Genomic DNA, 20,914 nt, shown 5'->3' on the forward strand with positions numbered 1-20,914 from the left:
CGAGACCTAGCCTTGTGCAGAGCCACGCCATAAAAAAAAATCAGTACATACAATTATAACTACATACCTTCTCACATAAAATAAGCATTTTACACATGTAATTTATGATGAAAACAAGTCCGAATACATGTGATGAAGGTGTTCAGTGTTAAAAAAAAGAAGATCCAAGGCACTCTTCTAGCAAAAAGTTAAAAAGCCATGAAAAAAAAGCCGTGGCTATTTAATGGTGAACAATGACAATGACAATGACATGACAAAATAATATTACATAATTACGTAATATTACAAAAGTAATTCCCTCATCCCTTTTTCAATAAATGACTGATAAGTCTCCTTCCCTTTCTCTGAGTGCTGACAGGCACCTGACTGCATGACATTACCATAAGCCTAACCAGCTACTGTATATAAGAACATCATTCAGACTAACACTCCATCACTACTACATCTACTGGAAGGTAAGGACACACACACACACACACACACACACACACACACACACACACACACACACACACACACACACACACACACACACACACACACACACACACACACACACACACACACACACACACACACACACACACACACACACCACACACACACACACTGACACAGTCAATTGACAGTGAGTACATATGGAGAAAATAAACAAACTGACACACAGGTAGAGAGATAGAGGCAAACATTACACAATTTCTGTGGTGCAGGTGACCTTATTACACAGGTGAAATCGAGGTATAGAAACAGAAACTCTGTTTAGAAATACAAAGAAAACGAGAAACACATCTGATAAAAATGATAAAAGAATGTGTGTGTGACTAAGAAGTCAGCAGAGGTTTCAGTTCAGCTTCAAACAAAAGCAATCACGCTGCTTTCCTGCATGTCACAGCAGTAGTCAGTAGACTCAGTAGCTACATCCCTGTTTGAACATCTGTCTGTCTGTCTGTCTGTCTGTCAGCCTGTCTGTCTGTCTGTCAGCCTGTCAGAATGAAGTCCCTGCTAGTCGTTGCTGCCGTCCTGGCTGTGGCCAGCGCTGCCACCATCTCCCTGGAGGACCTTGAGTTCCACGCATGGAAACTCAAATTCGGTGAGACTTCATTGAGCCTTTCTTCTACACTGCAAAATCATTGAGCGTTCATTTAACTCTGAGTTCTCTGAGTTACAGTAAATGAACACTATGGATTGGAAGGAAATGAGTGAACACTCAGGCCTTCGCAGTGTAGCTACAGGTCTTCAAATGCTACATGTCTCATACACAGTCAATTGTTCCATTTTGTTATATTAGGTGCTGTGCTTGGTACAAAGAAATGTGTTTAAAAATATAAAGACATCTAAGATTCCCTGAAGCATACTGTGGCTCACTGGCTTGCTGTAATATCAGGAAATGTTTAATTTAATTATCTATTTAAAAAACTATCAGCCATCCATTTCAGATCACAGCAGTCATAACGACAACCCTTTCTCCTTTCTGAATGTTATATTTCCAGGAAAGATGTACGGCTCTCCATCAGAGGAGGCCCGGCATAAAGAGGCATGGCTCAACAACCGCAGACTGGTGCTGGTTCACAACATCATGGCCGACCAGGGCATCAAGTCCTTCCGCCTGGGCATGACCTTCTTTGCTGACATGGTAAAAACATATTAAAAAAAGTGTCCCTTAACATGAGTGGAGAAACAAACAAAGAGAGAGAGATAATTCACTTTTCGGGTTCACGGTTCACTTTACACTATTAGTATTACTAGTGGAGTACCGTTGTGCGAGTACTTAGAGCGAGTACTCGTTATCAAAGTATTTGGAGGCCAGTCTATGATGTCAGTCATCTGACGGACGGACGGACGGACGGACGGACGGACGGACGGACGGACGGACGGACAGAATCAGAATCAGAATCAGAATCAGAATCAGTTTTATTGTCACATCACAGGTTTACAAGGTAAAGAAGTGGGTGAAATTCGTTTTTGTACATCGTTCCCATCGCAACGTTAATTTCTATAGAAAGAAGAGGGGGGGGGAGAAGAAGAGGGGTGGGGGGCAAGTGGGAAGGAGATCAAAACAATAGAGCAACAGAAGGCCAGACTAGTTATCTACATATTTACAAAGTACCTGAGATAATAAAAAACTAAGGTGCCTGAGCATAGCAGCAATGTATGTATACTGTGCATGTTATACTTATACTGTGCATGATATACATATGGACGTTAAGGTGCTTAGAGAAAAAAAGAGCACAATAAAAAAACAAAATAAAAGTCAGTGCGTTATACATGGGATTAAGGTGCAAAAGGTCAGTGCGTGTCCACCTAGGGTGGACTGACCCTAGTATAATCCGCAAGTAGCTCCATGAGGGAGTGCAACAAAAAGTCATTTGTACCTGGTGTAGTCCACAGGTGTGTCCGAGGGGGAGCTAAGTCCAAGTCATTGTCCCTGGTATAATCCACAGGTGTGTTCAGGAAGAGCCAGAAAAGTTTTGCACCGCCTGCTGTCAGGCTGCTGAACAAGGCTTATGCCTCATTCAGCATCCTGACAGCAGCCGGACCAAAACTGCACCAGAACCTGGTGGTGGAACTCTTGATACTGCGGTAGAGCCCCTTGCCCGGTCGCGGTCGTTGTAGGGGTTTGAACAGTCTGTGACTTGGGTGGTGCTTGTCCTTGATGATGCGCTTTGCTTTGACCACGCACCGCTTTTTGTACAGTTCCTTGAGCGCTGGGAGCTCGATTCCCATTATCCGCTCTGCCGATCGCACTACTCGCTGTAGGCTGATCTTTTCTCGGGCAGTGCAGTTCCCGTACCAGGCCGTGACACAGCCTGTTAGGATGCCTTCAACAGAACTGTTGTAATACAGCCTGAGGATGCGACGTCCTACTCCAAGCTTCTTCAGGCGGCGGAGCCAGTACAGTCGCTGCTGAGCCTTTTTCCTCACGTGTGTGGTGTGCGTCTCCCATTTGAGGTCCTCCTCGATGTGTACTCCGAGGAACTTGAACTCGCTGACCCTTTCCACTGCAGCACCGTCGATGAGGATGGGCGCATGGTCTCTCCGCGGCCTCCTGAAGTCCACGATCAGTTCTTTGGTCTTGTCGACGTTAAGAGAGAGGTTGTTCTCCCGGCACCAGCGCGCCAGTGAGTTGATCTCCTCTCTATAGTCAGACTCGTCGTTGTTGACGATTCGGCCTATCACTGTCGTGTCGTCCGCGTACTTTATGATGGTGTTGGAGACATGTGTGGCTATGCAGTCATACGTGTACAGGGAGTAGAGGAGAGGGCTCAGCACGCATCCCTGGGGTGCTCCGGTGTTGAGGGTCAGGGGGTCGGATGTGATGCTGCCCATTCTCACCACCTGATGTCGGTTGGACAAGAAGTCCTGTATCCAGTCGCACATGCTTGGGTGTAGCCCTAGGTCTCTGAGCTTTTTGTCAAGTATTGCTGGGACAATGGTGTTGAATGCTGAGCTGTAGTCCACGAACAGCATACGTACATATTTGTCCTTCAGCAGCTTGTTGTCCATGTGCGAGAGGACGGTGTGGAGAGCCATGGCAATAGCGTCGTCGGTGGATCTGTTTTTGCGGTATGCATACTGCCACGGATCCAGCGAGGCAGGTAGCGTGGAGCTGATGTATTCCCTCACCAGTTTCTCGAAGCACTTGCTGACGATCGGGGTGAGAGCAACAGGTCTCCAGTCGTTCAGGCATGTCACTTTGGCCTTTTTGGGAATGGGCACAATGGTTGACATTTTGAACCCTGCAGGGACCACAGCCTGGGAGAGGGAGAGGTTAAAGATGTCAGCGAAGACACCCGCCAGCTGGTCTGCACATGCCTTAAGGACCCGGCCTGGAATCCCATCAGGTCCGGCTGCCTTGTGGATGTTGACCCGTGCGAAGGCTGTACGCAATTCTCTCTCCGAGATGGTTAGAGGGTTCTCCTCTGCTGGTGCTGCTGATGGCCCCGCTTGGCTGCCGCGGTTGGGGCTGATCTCAAACCGGCCGTAGAAAGTGTTCAGTTCGTTGGGGAGGGAGGCAGGCGGGTTCACCTCGCTTCTGGTTCTTGTTTTGCAGTCTGTCAAGGTGTGTACCGCCTGCCATGTGCTCCTGATGTCGCCATTGCTGAGTTTGTCTTGCATCTTTTTTGTGTAGGCCTTTTTCGCCTTCGTGATGGCGCTGTTTAGGGCCGCGCGCGTCGTGTTGCGCGTTTCCACGTCGCCAGATTTGAAACCAGCATCCCGTTCATGCAGATGTGCACGTACTCCGCTGTCCATCCATGGTTTCTGATTGGGATAGATCCGAACTGTCTTTTTTGGGACTATGTCATCTATGCACTTACTGATAAAGCCAGTGACTGAGTCTGAGAGTTCGTTGATGTTATTCCCAGCGGCGTTCTTAAACATCCCCCAGTCAGTTTGGTAGAAGCAGGATTGTAGCATAGCGTCTGTGTCCTCAGACCAGATTCGGCTCCCTTTTTAGCCTCTGTTTGTAGGCAGGTAGCAGCTGGATGGCGTAGTGGTCAGAGCTTCCTAGCGGTGGGCGGCGGAGAGCTTTGTATCCATCCTTGAAGGGCGTGTAGCAGTGGTCAAGAATATTGTCACCACGGGTGCTGCAGGTGACATGCTGGTGGAATTTGGGAAAGACCTTTTTTAAGTCTGTCCGGTTGACGTCGCCTAGGCAGATGACTGCGCAGTCCGGGTGGCGATTTTCTTGTGCACTGATCGCCTGGTGTAATTCCCTCATAGCTGTGTCCTTATTAGCTCCAGGATGAATGTAAACAACGGCTACAATCACAATGCTGAAGTCGCGTGGTAGGTAGAAAGGACGGCAGGCTATGATTAAAAGTTCAAGGTCTGGTGAGCAGTGACTATCTAGGATTTTAACATCTTTGCACCAGTTGTTGTTGATCAAGGCACAAACTCCCCCCCCACGTTGCTTACCGCTTAGTACAGTGTCTCTGTCTTTCCTATACACGGTGAAACCAGGGGGAGTGATGGAAGAATCAGATGCTAACTCCGTTAGCCACGTCTCTGTTAGCACAACAATGGACGTGCTCCTCGTCTCGGCGTTGTATTTAACGCGCGCCAGTAAGTCGTCCATAGTGGTCACTGTTCTTGATTCACACAGAGATCTAACGTTCGCTAGCAGGATTGAAGGCAGTGCAGGTTTATATCCACGTTTTGTTGTTCTTACGAGGAGACCCGCTCTTTTCCCTCGTCGACCTGGCCGTCTTCTTCGCCGCCTCGGGTTCGTTCCAGCCGGAACAAAGGGAACCCCCCCCCCACCCAGCCGAGTGGAAGGTTTTCGGCAAAAAAGTCCGGACGGACGGACGGACAGACGGACAGACGGACAGACGGACGGACAGACAGACAGACAGACAGACAGACAGACAGACAGACAGACAGACAGACAGACAGACAGACAGACAGACAGACAGACAGACAGACAGACAGACAGACAGACAGACAGACAGACAGACAGACAGACAGACAGACAGACAGACAGACAGACAGACAGGGGGATTTACTTGGATTTATAGATTATTATAGTAACATTTTATATCAACATGACGCTGCACACATCAAAACTAGAGCAAAATGACATGAGTGGCAAATCAAGCAGACATGGTTTTGTCCCTCGGTTGCCTTGAGATAAAAAAGGCGATAATAAAATGAAACTTTTGACAATTAATTCTAAAAACCCATCGACAGGAAAATGAAGAGTACCGACGCCTCATCTCTCTGGGATGCCTGGGCCCCTTCAACTCCTCCATGCCTCGCCGTGGTTCTGCCTATCTCCCACTGACTGGTGTCACCGACCTGCCCGCCACTGTGGACTGGAGGGACAAGGGATATGTCACCGATGTTAAGAACCAGAATGACTGTGGTTCCTGCTGGGCATTCAGCACAGTATGTTTTGTGCATGCATATTATGTTTATGTTTATGTACTACACATACTATTATTATAGAAGTACCTATAGCTCCACCCCATGAGGAAAGTCGTACCAATGCTAGATCAACAATGACGATCACCACCAACCTCTGGGTGTCTTATTATGGCTCTCATAGCCTCCTCCTTTTCTCCTCGTTTCTCTCCCGTCTCCAGACTGGTTCTCTGGAGGGACAGACCTTCAGAAAAACAGGGAAATTGGTCTCCCTCAGTGAGCAGCAGCTGGTGGACTGCTCCGGAAGCTTTGGCACCACGGGCTGCAATGGAGGCTGGATGGATAAGGCCTTTGAGTACATCAAGGCCAACAAAGGTCTGGATACTGAGGAGTCCTACCCCTATGAGGCTGAGGTCAGTCAGCAGTGGTGGTGAAAGTACTCACATTTTTTACTTAAGTAAAAGTTTCAATACTCTGTTACAAGTAAAAGTCCGGAATTGAGTAAAAGTACAAAAGTATTGGTATCAAAATGTACTGAAGTACCAAAAGTAGAAAGTACTCATTATGCAGAATGTCCCGTTTCACAAGTTTTCAAATGAATAAAAATCTTTTGAAATAGCAGATCTACAAGTTCACAATGCATCGCATTGCAAGCAAATGGCTGAAATGTATATAGAGCTGAAGTGGTTAATGTATGTTTTGTAATAATAATCAAAATCTACAAAGTAGCTAGTTACTAAAGTTGTCAAATAATTGTAGTGGAGTAAAAGTACAATATTTGCCTCTGAGATGTGGTGGAATAGAAGTAAAAGTGCTCAAAATTGTACTTAGGTACAGTACTTGAGTAAATGTACTTAGTTACTTTCCACCACTGTCAGTCAGTGGTTAAGCTCTAGTTGAACTGTTTAGTAGCAAACAGTGAATACTGAGAACCAGAAGCGGAAAGTAACACATTCAAAGATTTAGTAATCTTGTTACTGCAATTGAGTAGTTTTATTCTTGTACATTTTCTATTACCCCCTAAAATATATACCTTTATTTCACCAGTAAAAATACATTGACAGAGTTTCTTTTTCAAGAAAGAAATGTGTAATTCTACTTTCACTTAAGTTTTGTTGTTGTTGTGAGTATCGTGCTCAAGTGATATCGGAAAGACAAGAATTATAGTTGCCTTCAGTTATGATGTGAGTTAATAAAAAAATTAAAAAATCCTTCATAAGACAATATTTGAGAAAACTTCATAAAAGCAAAGATGGTCACCATTTGGTAGAAAGTATTTATATTCAAATGGTGCTCATATTTTTCTCATAACTTATAGAATTACTGGTCTTGTGTTTTGATTGTTCTTGTTGAATGATGTAATCATGTTCTACTGAACCAAACACAGGTGTTGAAGAGTAAAGTGAAAGATAAGGGTACAAGGTCAATTTATTGTGGGAACACAAACTCTGGTATAGGCTACTGTAGCCTATATCCTTTTGAAAACCTACATGTTTGTGCACATAACATCTCTCCACTTGTAGAATGCTGACACGTTGTGGCTGCATATCAATATAGACTTTAGACCATACTTCAGTCATACTGGTAGCACACAGCAGAATTTTGTAAACAACCCCAGCAGGCAAATAAAACGTAAAATCTGTGTTTCCTGTTGAAAAAGTTAATTACAGTACCACAGTCAGTGTAGATCAGAGTGGGAAACAATAACCACTAAATAATTCCTAATTTACTGTCGCCCCCCTGTGTGTATCAGGATAAGGATTGCCGCTTCAAGGCTGACAGCATTGGAGCAACCTGCACTGGCTACGTCGACATCCCTGAAGGTAGTGAAGATGATCTGCAGGAGGCCGTGGCCACCATTGGACCAGTGTCTGTAGCCATCGACATCGGTCATCCATCATTCCAGCACTATCAATCAGGTGAGATTAGCCATGGATCCAAAATACATGAAATGTATGTAAGATGACAGACATTCTAGGGCTAATGGAGAAAATACGGAGAAAATGGCCACCGATCGGATTAAAATGCTTCTTATTGAACAATACGGAACATATGGGGTAAGCACTGTATATTTGAAATTTGAATGTTTATGTAGATGTTCGGGCCAAAAAGGGAGAAAGTGCAAACACTATGTTGAAGTTCATCCATGACTGTCATATCATATATGACAGTCATGTACTAGGGCTAAAGTGAGATTAGACTGTCCAGGTGAGCATACTCTACTCTATGAAGATACATCCATGCAGCCAGTCAACAATTATATACTTGACCTCCCTTCTTCCATTCTCCACCTGCTGAGTTAATGTGTAATTCTGTGTGTGTGTGTGTGTGTGTGTGTGTGTGTGTGTGTGTGTGTGTGTGTGTGTGTGTGTGTGTGTGTGTGTGTGTGTGTGTGTGTGTGTGTGTGTGTGTGTGTGTGTGTGTGTGTGTGTGTGTGTGTGTGTGTGTTCCTGTAGGTGTGTATGATGAACCTGAGTGCAGCTCCTCTGAGCTGGGTCACGCTGTGTTGGTTGTGGGTTATGGTACTGATGGTGGACAGGACTACTGGCTGGTCAAGAACAGGTAAACTCATAGTCCAACTAGAAAAAGTGCTCCTCGGAGCACAGGTCTCCGCCAGGTCAGGTAGGTTATTGTGGCTTCCTGGTGGCGCTATAATAGGCCAATGTGAAAAGGGTGCCCGTTTCTTCTTAGGCCTTTCACGACAATCGGACACTGCATTCATGATTTGAGGCATTTTGTTCCAAAAATGTGTTTTGATAGATTAGACCTGCTGGTGGCGCTATAACAGGCCAATGTTAAAAGGGTGGCATTTCTTCCTCAGCCTAGTGGGAATGTGCGTGTAAAATTTCACGGAAATCGCAAGCTGAGTGCATAATTTGAGGCATTTCGTTCAAAACGGACCAATCCTGCAAACTTTGGAAGCCAGCCTTAGCCAATGAGGATGGAATATGGGAAATCGGACAGATTCGCGTTGATCACATGACTATAGAGATACTGTGTACCGATTTGCATGACGTTTGGATAAAATCTGTAGGAGTAATATAAAGAAATTGGTTTTGCACAAATCGGCCTCCTGGTGGCGCTATAACAGGCCCATGTGAAAAAGAGGTTCTGAATTGGCATCCAGGGAGTGTGTGTGCACAGTTTCGCAGCGACCGGGCCAACGGTGCCAGAGATTAGCTGCGGACAGACGGACGGACGGACGGACGGACGGACGGACGGACAGGGTGAAAAACATACTCTCTCGCCATGCCTTTCGGCCTGGCGGAGACAATAATCTACACCAGTGGTTCTCAACCTGTGGGTCGGGACCCCCAGGTGGGTCCCCACATGATGTTTTTGGGGGGGAGGGGGTGGGGGTCCCCAGATGACAGTGAAGTGACAATTTAAGGACTTTTAAGTACCTAAATACCTAAAAAAAAGAAGAAAAAAAGAAAAGAAAAGAAAAAGACCATTACTGCATCAAAAGTAATCAACAAACTACATAAACAATTGGTCAAACAGCACCACTGATCTAAATGGCAAAATCCTCTGTGTTAATTGTTCCACTTTTACTACCTCAGAGTTAAATGAACGCTCAAGATTTACCTGTTTAAGGGTCATTATATCTTATATCTTCAACATCAGTCCCCAGTTTATGTCCAAGCTGGATATGTATAGTTCATGCATCACTTCTCTTGTAATTCATGAATTAATGGTAGTAATGGAAACAGCTGTGTAGTCTTTAGGCATGCACTACCCGAGTGATCCCCAACCTGTACATGGGCCACTAGTGGGCCCCCAAATAATTGGCAAAACACTGAGATTTGAATGATAATATGACATTATAAAAACATTAATGTAAAAAATAATGGTATTTTTTCATTAAAACCTGGGATAATGAGTTTTCATTGTGATACAGATAAATAGGAACTTATAGTATACTACTACAGTATGTTAGTTCCATTGAACCAAGCCAAAACACAATTGATTGATTCATTAAAATGGTGAAATGGGTGAGCCGCTCCGCTTTCAAGACTTTCAAGTGGGCCCTGATCCAGAAAAGTATAGGAGCCACTGCGCTGTCCTAATAGTTGTGGAAATATGTGTTTCTCTATTAGCTGGGGACTGAGCTGGGGAGACGAGGGCTACATCATGATGAGCAGAAACAAGTACAACCAGTGTGGCATTGCCACAGCGGCCAGCTACCCGCTGGTCTGAACAGGTGAGAAGGACAGTGGCTATATAGGCCTTATACTTTGTCTTACAAACACACAATGAAAAAAACGGATTTTTAACATTCACATCTATTCTTGTCGTGGAACAGCACGGTCAAAAGACGAAGTATAAATCCCATCCCTCCTTCATTCATCTAGTTGTTTAAACATAAGTGTGAAGGTGCTGTAAGAGATATGTTTAATGCTAAAGCTCTATATTCCGATCAGTAGTCATTCCCAGAGTGTTTGTTCAGTAACATGGTCCCCGTCTCTCTCCTGTCCTGAAGTACAACGTTGGTGCACATGGTTACAAGGAAGCCAATCAAGTTATTTTGTTCACAAGTAACATTTTGACACATGGTGCATCTGCAGAGTCAAAGTATTATGCACATCATTCTCTGATACTGTAGCCTTCTACCCTAATTAGGAACGAACACAGCACAGGTTGGAAGAACAGTGAGGGATCATTGGGCTGCAGCAGGGATATCAATTAATCAATTATAGGAAGAGAATACATCAAAACACATTCATTATACATTACATGAGTAAACATATTGAACATACTTTATCAAAATATACGTCAGTCACAATTCACAATCACAATCACAATTTCTTACTTCAAAATATCATAAATGAAAAACAATAGTTTTTCATTGATATATTATATCAATACATATTCATGACATTATAACCACATTCAATAAACGGTATCCAAATATCAAATTATGTCAACAATAATAACTTATAGATGTCATTCTATACATTAGCTTCATAAAAAACAAGTCAGGCTTAGCTCCTTGTGCTGATGATTCCACTGTATTGAGTTTGGTGATCCAGATTGCTTCACTAAAGAGTATTGTCTTCACCTCTAGGGGAAGGTGTAATTTTTCCAGTCCTCGCTTACTCCCCTAGAATATGCACCAAGTGAATAAAATATCCCGATTGCTTTGTATTTGAGTGAGTGTGAGTGTGAGTGTGAGTGAGAGAGAGAGAGAGAGAGCAAAGAGTATACAAGGTTTATGTTGAAACAACTAGTTTAAACATAAAGTTTAACTTGAGTGTGTTTGTGTGTGAGTATTGTGAAGAGAGTGCATGTGCACGTTAACCGCCAAGACTACAGTTTGCTGACCATTAACTTGGCCATCAATGCTTCTTCCCTTCATTGGTGTGTGAAATAAATATAATAGATATCCATTATCTTTCATGTTTCTTGCTGCTTTACAGGTCCGGGAAGTCATTGAGAGTTGAAGGGGAAATGGAATAATGACTCATTTCAAGATGCCGTTAGTTTTGTTTTTTCAAGGCAGAGGTCTACTATTTACACACTAAGAATTGTTTTAAAAGAATGTAAATAAATAAACATATTTTACATTTGGAAATGAAAAATAAACATTTCAAGTGAACTAAACATGAGTTTCTTTTTTAATATTGGCTGTTTAATGTTTTATTTTAAGAATTAGTACAGATATTACTGTATTTAAACTATACTGAGGTTGAATGTTTATACTTAGCTGTTTGAGCAATAAATGCTTGCAGGTGCAACCTCACTTTACAGAGCTCCACAAAAGCCAGCTGAATTGAAGGTCTGCCCCATTAAATACTATGAATCAGGCAGTAAATATTACAACAGCTAGCTACAGCACCTGAAGCCAGTAAGCACCTGTTCTCTTTGCCATTAGCTGCCTTACTGTATATACTGCAAGAAAAGTATGCAAAAAAATTACCATATATCCCTTCACAGTGAAATGTCAGTGAGAACTATTAGAGAATGACATTGGGACATATACCCAAAGCTCTGTCTGTCAGTTTGTATGAGTCTCCACACAAGAGCACAAAAAGCAGATTCGGACATTAGACTAAATATATTGGTGGTAGCTCAGTGCAGTACACATGTTTTGACATATGGTGTTCCTCAAATAAGATTTAATGAAAAATGGAAATTCGAATTGATTTACTTTAAACTCAAATAACGGCAACAAATGCATGCAGTTACACTGTATGCTTTGGTGCCGATAACCTCCACCTACATTTATGAGAAATCAAGAAGATGCAATAACAACTCAAATTGAAAACACTGTGAACACTTTTTTCCAAATAAATTACGGTATAGGCATGAATTCCTTGGTTGATATCTTACATATTTTTCAGCATGACTGAAAGGGGTTGCAAGTTAAATATGTGGTATGTATCTATGAGAAAATACATAGGCATAATCAGAACTTGTCTATGTGTGTCTCCAGCCAAGGTGTCTATTTCATGGTGAAATATAATAATTGTGCATATTGAAACTGAACTGAGTTACAACCCAGGTGTAACTGCACTGCTTCTTCAGGGTATAATTTATGATCTCAATGTTCTTTTGAAATTATATTTCCCCAGAACAGTGACATGACAAAATGTTTTGATGTGTAAGTCTCTTTCCCTCTCTCTCTGTGGGATCATCTGATTGTTTTTATGAGGTGCTGACAGGCACCTGACTGCATGACATTACCATAACCATAACCCTAACCAGCTATATAAGAACATCATTCAGACTAACACTCCATCACGACAGTACATCTACTGGAAGGTAAGGAGAACACACACACACACACACACACACACACACACACACACACACACACACACACACACACACACACACACACACACACACACACACACACACACACACACACACACACACACACACACACACACACACACGCACACACACACACACACACACACACGCACACACGCACACACGCACAAACGCACGCACGCACGCACGCACACACACACTGAAGCAGTTAATTCACAGTGAGTACATTATACTGTATGGAGCAAATAAATGAACTGACACACAGACACATATAGAGAGATAGAGGCAAACATACACAATTCCTGTGGTGCAGGTGACCTTATTACACAGGTGAAATGGAGGTATAGAAACAGAAACTTTGTTTAGAAATACAAAGAAGACGAGAAACACATCTGATAAAAATTATAAAAGAATGTGTGTGTGACTAAGACACAATAAATGCATGGGAAAGTCAGCAGAGGTTTCAGTTCAGCTTCAAACAAAAGCAATCCCGCTGGTTTGCTGCATGTCATAGCAGTAGTCAGTAGACTCAGTAGCTACATCCCTGTTTGAACATCTGTCTGTCTGTCAGCCTGTCAGAATGAAGTCCCTGCTAGTCGTTGCTGTCGTCCTGGCTGTGGCCAGCGCTGCCACCATCTCCCTGGAGGACCTTGAGTTCCACGCATGGAAACTCAAATTTGGTGAGACTTCATTGAGCCTTTCCTTTACACTGCAAAATCATTGAGAGTTCATTTAACTCTGTGTTCTCTGAGTTACAGTAAATGAACATCAATGCTACATGTCTCATACACAGCCAATTGTTCCATTTTGTTATATCAGGTGCTGTGCTTGGTACAAAGGAATGCGTTTAAAAATATAAAGAAGATCTAAGATTCCCTGAAGCATACTGTGGCTCACTTTGTGTCATTGCTGTAATATCAGGAAATGTTTAATTTAATTATCTATTTAAAAAACAGCATCAGCCATCCATTTCAGATCACAGCAGTCATAACAACAACCCTTTCTCCTTTCTGAATGTTATATTTCCAGGAAAGATGTACGGCTCTCCATCAGAGGAGGCCCGGCATAAAGAGGCATGGCTCAACAACCGCAGACTGGTGCTGGTTCACAACATCATGGCCGACCAGGGCATCAAGTCCTTCCACCTGGGCATGACCTTCTTTGCTGACATGGTAAAAACATATTAAAAAAAGTGTCCTTTAACATGAGTGGAGAAACGAACAAAGAGGGAGAGATAATTCACTTTTGGGTTCACGGTTCACTTTACACTATTAGTATTACTAGTGGAGTACCGTTGTGCGAGTACTTAGAGCGAGTACTCGCTATCAAAGTATTTGGAGGCCAGTCTATGATGTCGGTCATCTACTGCATGGGATCTCCATATTTTTCCGCTCCGCCAGACAGACAGACAGACAGACAGACCGACAGACAGACCGACAGACAGACAGACAGACAGACAGACAGACAGACAGACAGACAGACAGACAGACAGACAGACAGACAGACAGACAGACAGACAGACAGACAGACAGACAGACAGACAGACAGACAGACAGACAGACAGACAGACAGACAGGGAGGGAGGGAGACAGGGAGGGAGGGAGACAGGGAGAAAGACAGGGAGACAGGGAGAAAGACAGGGAGAAAGACAGGGAGAAAGACAGGGAGATTTACTTGGATAGATTATAATAGTAACATTGTATATCAACATGACGCTGCACACATCAACACTCGAGCAAAATGAGTGACAAATCACACAGACATGGTTTTGTCCCTCGGTTGCCTTGAGATATTAAAGGCAATAATAAAATGAAACTTTTCACAATTCATTCTAAAAACCCATCGACAGGAAAATGAAGAGTACCGACGCCTCATCTCTCTGGGATGCCTGGGCTCCTTCAACTCCTCCATGCCTCGCCGTGGTTCTGCCTATCTCCCACTGACAGGTGTCACCGACCTGCCCGCCACTGTGGACTGGAGGGACAAGGGATATGTCACCGATGTTAAGGACCAGAAGGAGTGTGGTTCCTGCTGGGCTTTCAGCACAGTATGTATTGTGCATGCATATTATGTTTATGTTTATGTACTACACATACTATTATTATAGAAGTACCTATAGCTCCACCCCATTAGGAAAGTCGTACCAATGCTAGAGCAACAATGACGATCACCACCGACCTCTGGGTGTCTTATTATGGCTCTCATGGCCTCCTCCTTTTCTCCTCGTCTCTCTCCCGTCTTCAGACTGGTTCTCTGGAGGGACAGACCTTCAGAAAAACAGGGAAATTGGTCTCCCTCAGTGAGCAGCAGCTGGTGGACTGCTCCGGAAAATTTGGCAACATGGGCTGCGGTGGAGGCCTGATGGATCAGGCTTTTGAGTACATCGAGGCCAACAAAGGTCTGGATACTGAGGAGTCCTACCCCTATGAGGCTGAGGTCAGTCAGCAGTGGTGGTGAAAGTACTCACATTTTTTTACTTAAGTAAAAGTATCAATACTGCAATGTAGACATACTCTGTTACAAGTAAAAGTCCGGAATTTAGTAAAAGTACAAAAGTATTGGTATCAAAATGTACTGAAGTACCAAAAGTAGAGTACTCATTATGCAGAATGTCCCGTTTCACAAGATTTCAAATGTATAAAATGTATAAAAATCTTTTGAAAATGGCAGATCTACAAGTTCACAATGCGTCGCATTGCAAGCAAATGGCTGAAATGTATATAGAGCTGAAGTGGTTAATGTATGTTTTGTAATAATACTCAAAATCTACAAAGTAACTAGTTACTAAAGTTGTCAAATAATTGTAGTGGAGTAAAAGTACAATATTTGCCTCCGAGATGTGGTGGAATAGAAGTAAAAGTGCTCAAAATTGAACTTAAGTACAGTACTTGAGTAAATGTACTTAGTTACTTTCCACCTCTGTCAGTCAGTGGTTAAGCTGTCAGGTTGAACTGTTTAGTAGCAAAGAGTGAATACTGAGAACCAGGAGCGGAAAGTAACACATTAAAAGATTTGTTACTATAATTGACAAGTAATCTTGTTACTGTAATTGAGTAGTTTTATTCTTGTACATTTTCTAATACCCTCTAAAATATATACCTTTATTTCACCAGTAAAAATACATTGAGACAGAGTCTCTTTTACAAGAAAGAAAAGTGTAATTCTACTTTCACTTAAGCCGTTTTTCGAGTATTGTACTCAAGTGATATCGGAAAGACAAGAATTACAGTTGCCTTCAGTTATGATGTTATGGCAGGAGGGAGTTAATTTAAAGAAAAAATAATTTATTTCGTAAGACAATATTTGAGAAAACTTCATAACAAAGCAAAGATGGTCACCATTTGGTAGGAAGTATTTATATTTAAATGGTGCTCATATTTTTCTCATAACCTATAGAATTACTAGTCTTGTGTTTTGATTGTTCTTGTTGAATTTAATCATGAACTACTGAACCAAACACAGGTGTTGAAGAGTAAAGTGAAAGATAAGGGTACACGGTCAATTTATTGTGGGAACACAAACTCTGGTATATTACTGTAGCCTATATCCTTTTGAAAACCTACATGTTTGTGCAAATAACATCTCCCCAGTTGTAGAATGCTGACACCTTGTGGCTGCAAATCAATATAGACTTTAGACCATACTTTAGTCAAACTGGTAGCACACAGCAGGATTTTGTACACATCCCCAGGGTAAATAAAAGTTAAAACGTAAAATTCTTGTTTCCTGTTGAAAAAGTTAATAACAGTACTACAGTCAGGGTAGATCAGAGTGGGAAACAATAACCATTAAATAATTCCTGCTTTACTGTCGCCCCCCTGTGTGTATCAGGATAAGGATTGCCGCTTCAAGTCTGACAGCATTGGAGCAACCTGCACTGGCTACGTCGACGTCCCTGAAGGTAGTGAAGATGCGCTGCAGGACGCCGTGGCCACCATTGGACCAGTGTCTGTAGCCATCGACGCTGGCCACTCATCATTCCAGCTCTATCAGTCAGGTGAGATTAGCCATGGATCCAAGACGGTCATCTGTCATGACCGTCATGCCATGGATGAACTTCAACATAGTGTTTGCTTGTTTTCTCTTTTTGTCCCATACATCTACATAAACGTTCAGATTTCAAATATAAAGTACTTTCCCTATGGCAACGGATGTTAACATTATGTACGGGCTCTCAGAAGTACCTGTATGTTCTGAATTGTTCAATAAAAAGCATTTTAATCCGATTGATGGCCATTTTTTCATAGTTATAATGTATCAAAATCAGGTGCAATACACCTCCCAACCGATAGGGTCACGTAGTTGAAAGCTTGAGGAGAAAATACAAAGAAAATGGCCACCAATCGGATTAAAAAGCTTCTTATTGAACAATACGGAACATATGGGTATTTTTGAGGGCCCGTACAGAATTGTAACATCCGTGGCCATGGAGGACGTACTTTATATTTGAAATTTGAACATTTATGTAGATGTACGGGCTAAAAAGGGAGGAAGTGCAAACACTATGTTGAAGTTCATCCATGACTGTCATATAATATATGACATATAATATATTAACAGTTACACATGTTAATGTGTAATTCTGTGTGTGTGTGTGTGTGTGTGTGTGTGTGTGTGTGTGTGTGTGTGTGTGTGTGTGTGTGTGTGTGTGTGTGTGTGTGTGTGTGTGTGTGTGTGTGTGTGTGTGTGTGCGTGTGTGCGTGTAGGTGTGTATGATGAACCTGATTGCAGCTCCTCTGAGCTGGATCATGGTGTGTTGGCTGTGGGTTATGGTACTGATACTGATGGTGGAAAGGACTACTGGCTGGTCAAGAACAGGTAAACTCATAGTCCAATAATCTACACCAGTGGTTCTCAACCTGTGGGTCCCCAGATGACGGTGAAGTGACAATTTAAGGACTTTTAAGACCTTTATATTATAATACCTAAAAATAAAATAAAGAAAAAAATATAAAGAAAATAAAAAAAACATTACTGCATCAAAAGTAATCAACAAACTACTATAAAAATTGGTCAAACATTGGCCAAATTGTCAAATAATAGAAGAAAGAGGCAACATTTTTGAAAATAGCTGATCTACAAGCTCACAACGCTATTTTCACAATATTTATCTGTGGAACCGAGTCAAACTAAATGTAATGTCTCAAATCCTACAATTCCAAGTGCTTGTCAGCGTGGGGGGTCCCCAGTTCAAATATGATTATTTATGGGGGGTCACGGCCTGAAAAGGTGGAGCACCACTGATCTACACTGAAAAATCCTCAGTGTTAATTGTTCCACTTTTACTACCTCAGAGTTAAATGAACGCTCAGGATTTACCTGTTTAAGGGTCATTATATCTTATATCTTCAGATGCATTTGAAGGACCTTGATCAACATCAGTCCCCAGTTTATGTCCAAGCTGGATATTCATGCATCACTTCTCTTGTAATCCGTGAATTAATGGTAGTAATGGAAACAGCTGTGTAGTCTTTTGGTTTAACATAATTCCATAATGAACAACTGACCGTTATTTTTTGCTTCATGCTCAGCACTTAATGTGACACAACCCAAAAGCGGAGTCAACAGAACCCATTTACTGTCCCATTTTATATTACCGGCCTACTCATTGTACATTGTTGCATCAGACATAATTATGTAAAATGTTTTTCTTGAATTCTTTTAAACATCCATAGGTAAAACATTGTCCTCAAAAATCCCAGCAGCCTAAATCTATCCTATCCTACATGCCTCAATCCTATCTGAGATAATGTCATGTTGTCTGTACATGCAGTTCTAACTGTACCAGTCTTTAGGTATGCACTACCCCAGCGATCCCCAACCTGTACATGGGCCACTAGTGGGCCCCCAAATAATTGGCAAAACGCTGAGACTTGAATGATAATATAACATTAATATAAAAACATTAATGAAAAAAAAAAAAGTAATGGTATTTTTTCATTAAAACCTGGGATAATAATGAGTTTTCATTGTGATAAAGATAAATAGGAACTTAAAGCGTACTACTACAGTATTTTAGTTCCATTGAACCAAGCCAAAACACAATTGATTCATTAAAATGGTGAAATGGGTGAGCCTGAGCCGCTCCGCTTTCAAGACTTTCAAGTGGGCCCTGATCCAGAAAGGTATGGGAGCCACTGCTCTGTCCTAATAGTTGTGGAAATGTGTGTTTCTCTATTAGCTGGGGACTGAGCTGGGGAGACAAGGGCTACATCATGATGAGCAGAAACAAGCACAACCAGTGTGGCATTGCCACAGCGTCCAGCTACCCGCTGGTCTGAACAGGTGAGAAGGACAGTGGCTATATAGGCCTTATACTTTGTCACACAATGAAAAAAGAACAGATTTTTAACATTCCCAGGTGAAGATCTATTCTTGTCGTGGAACAGCATGGTCAAAAGACGAAGTATAAATCCCATCCCTCCTTCATTTGTCTAGTTTTTTTAACATAAGTTTGAAGGTGCTGTAAGAGATATGTTTAATGCTAAAGCTCTATATTCCGATCAGTAGTCATTCCCAGAGTGTTTGTTCAGTATCATGGTCCCCGTCCCTCTCCAGCCCTGAAGTGCACATGGTTACAAGGAAGCCAATGAAGTTATTTTATTCACTTGTAACATTTTGACACATGGTGCATCTTCATCAGAGTCAAAGTATTATGCACATCATTCTCTGATACTGTAGCCTTCTATCCTAATTAGGAACGAACGCAGCACAGGTTGGAAGAACAGCGAGGGATCATTGGGCTGCTGCAGGGATATCAATTAATCAATAATAGGAAGAGAATACATCAAAACACATTCATTATACATTACTGTACATGAGTAAACATATCGAATATACTTTATCCAAATATACGTCAGTCACAATAATTATTTCAAAATATCAGAAATGAAAAACAACATAGTTTTTCATTGATATATTATATCAATACATATTCATGACATTATAACCACATTCAATAAACGGTATACAAATATCAAATTACGGCAACAATAATAAATTGTAGATGTAATTCTATACAGAGAGAGAGAGAGAGAGAGAGAGAGAGAGAGAGAGAGAGAGAGAGCAAAGAGTTAGGCTTCAGGCTCAAGGCTCTGTCCAAATATCATCCCTTTGTTGTTTGTGTTTAAACAAAGTTTATGTTGAAACAACTATGTTTAAACTTAAAGTTTAACTTGAGTGTGTTTGTGTGTGAGTATTGTGAAGAGAGTGCATGTGCGTGCACGTTAACCGCCAAGACTACAGTTTGCTGTCCATTAACTTGGCTATCTTTCATGTTTCTTGCTGCTTTACAGGTCCGGGAAGTCATTGAGAGTTGAAGGGGAAATGGAATAATGACTCATTTCAAGATGCCGTTAGCTTAGTTTTTTCAAGGCAGAGGTCTACTGTTTATACACTAATAATTGTTTTAAAATAATGTTAATAAATAAACATATTTTACATTTAGAAATGAAAAATAAACATTTCAAGTGAACTGAACACGAGTTGCATTTTTTAATACTGGCTGTTTAATGTTTTATTTTAAGAATTAGTACATATATTACTGTATTTAAACTATGCTGAGGTTGGATGTTTATACTGTACTTAGCTGTTTGAGCACTAAATGCTTCCAGGTGCAACCTCACTTTACAGAGCTCCACAAAAGCCAGCTGAATTGAAGGTCTGCCCCATTAAATATTATGAATCAGGCAGTAAATATTAGCTAGCTATAGCACCTGAAGCCAGTAAGCACCTGTTCTCTTTGCCATTAGCTTACTCTATATACTGCAAGAAAAGTATGCTAGAAATGTACGATATATCCCTATATCCCAGTGGAATGTCAATGAGAACTGTTAGAGAATGACATTGGGACATATACCCAAATCTCGAACTGTTAGAGAATGACATTGGGACATATACCCAAATCTCTGTCTGTCAGTTTGTATGAGTGTCTCTCTCTCTCACACACACACACACACACACACACACACACACACACACACACACACACACACACACACACACACACACACACACACACACACACACACACACACACACACACACACACACACACACACACACACACGCTATCGTTTTATCACTCTCTTTTCTCAATTTGTTTTATGTGTCAGACATTCTCTACTATGTACTGTATGTCTGGCCACGATACAAATTATAAGTGCCTTAGAAATTAGAGTGTTCATGAGTAAGTGTCGGGCATACTGAAAATGACCTGAATTGTTCACCATCCATCAAGATTTCTGTCAAGTTAGACTTGAGCTGAGAGACT

General features: G+C 41.9%; 1 protein-coding gene across 1 annotated transcript; it reads left to right on the forward strand.

Annotated features, from left to right (window-relative positions):
* Nucleotides 1-960: 960 nt before the first annotated feature.
* Nucleotides 961-20,110, forward strand: ctsl.1 (cathepsin L.1). Its single transcript, XM_080414233.1, has 15 exons — nt 961-1,090; nt 1,491-1,633; nt 5,689-5,886; nt 6,084-6,275; nt 7,616-7,781; nt 8,319-8,424; nt 9,963-10,056; nt 13,214-13,322; nt 13,672-13,814; nt 14,492-14,689; nt 14,887-15,078; nt 16,474-16,639; nt 17,349-17,460; nt 18,824-18,927; nt 19,938-20,110. The coding sequence occupies exons 1-14, from the start codon at nt 991-993 to the stop codon at nt 18,921-18,923; spliced, it is 2,019 nt and encodes a 672-aa protein (XP_080270359.1). The 5' UTR covers nt 961-990; the 3' UTR covers nt 18,924-18,927; nt 19,938-20,110.
* The last annotated feature ends 804 nt before the right edge of the window (nt 20,111-20,914 follow it).

The sequence above is a fragment of the Gymnoscopelus braueri genome (genome assembly GCF_963280865.1).
Source record: "Gymnoscopelus braueri genome assembly, chromosome: 19".
In the NCBI taxonomy this organism is placed as follows: Eukaryota; Metazoa; Chordata; class Actinopteri; order Myctophiformes; family Myctophidae; genus Gymnoscopelus; species Gymnoscopelus braueri.

Coding starts and splice junctions, on each gene's coding strand:
- ctsl.1 (XM_080414233.1), top strand. CDS start 991: ATGAAGTCCCTGCTAGTCGTTGCTGCCGTCCTGGCTGTGGCCAGCGCT. Junction 5,887..6,083: donor CCTGCTGGGCATTCAGCACA/GTATGTTTTGTG, acceptor TCCCGTCTCCAG/ACTGGTTCTCTGGAGGGACA. Junction 17,461..18,823: donor TACTGGCTGGTCAAGAACAG/GTAAACTCATAG, acceptor TTTCTCTATTAG/CTGGGGACTGAGCTGGGGAG.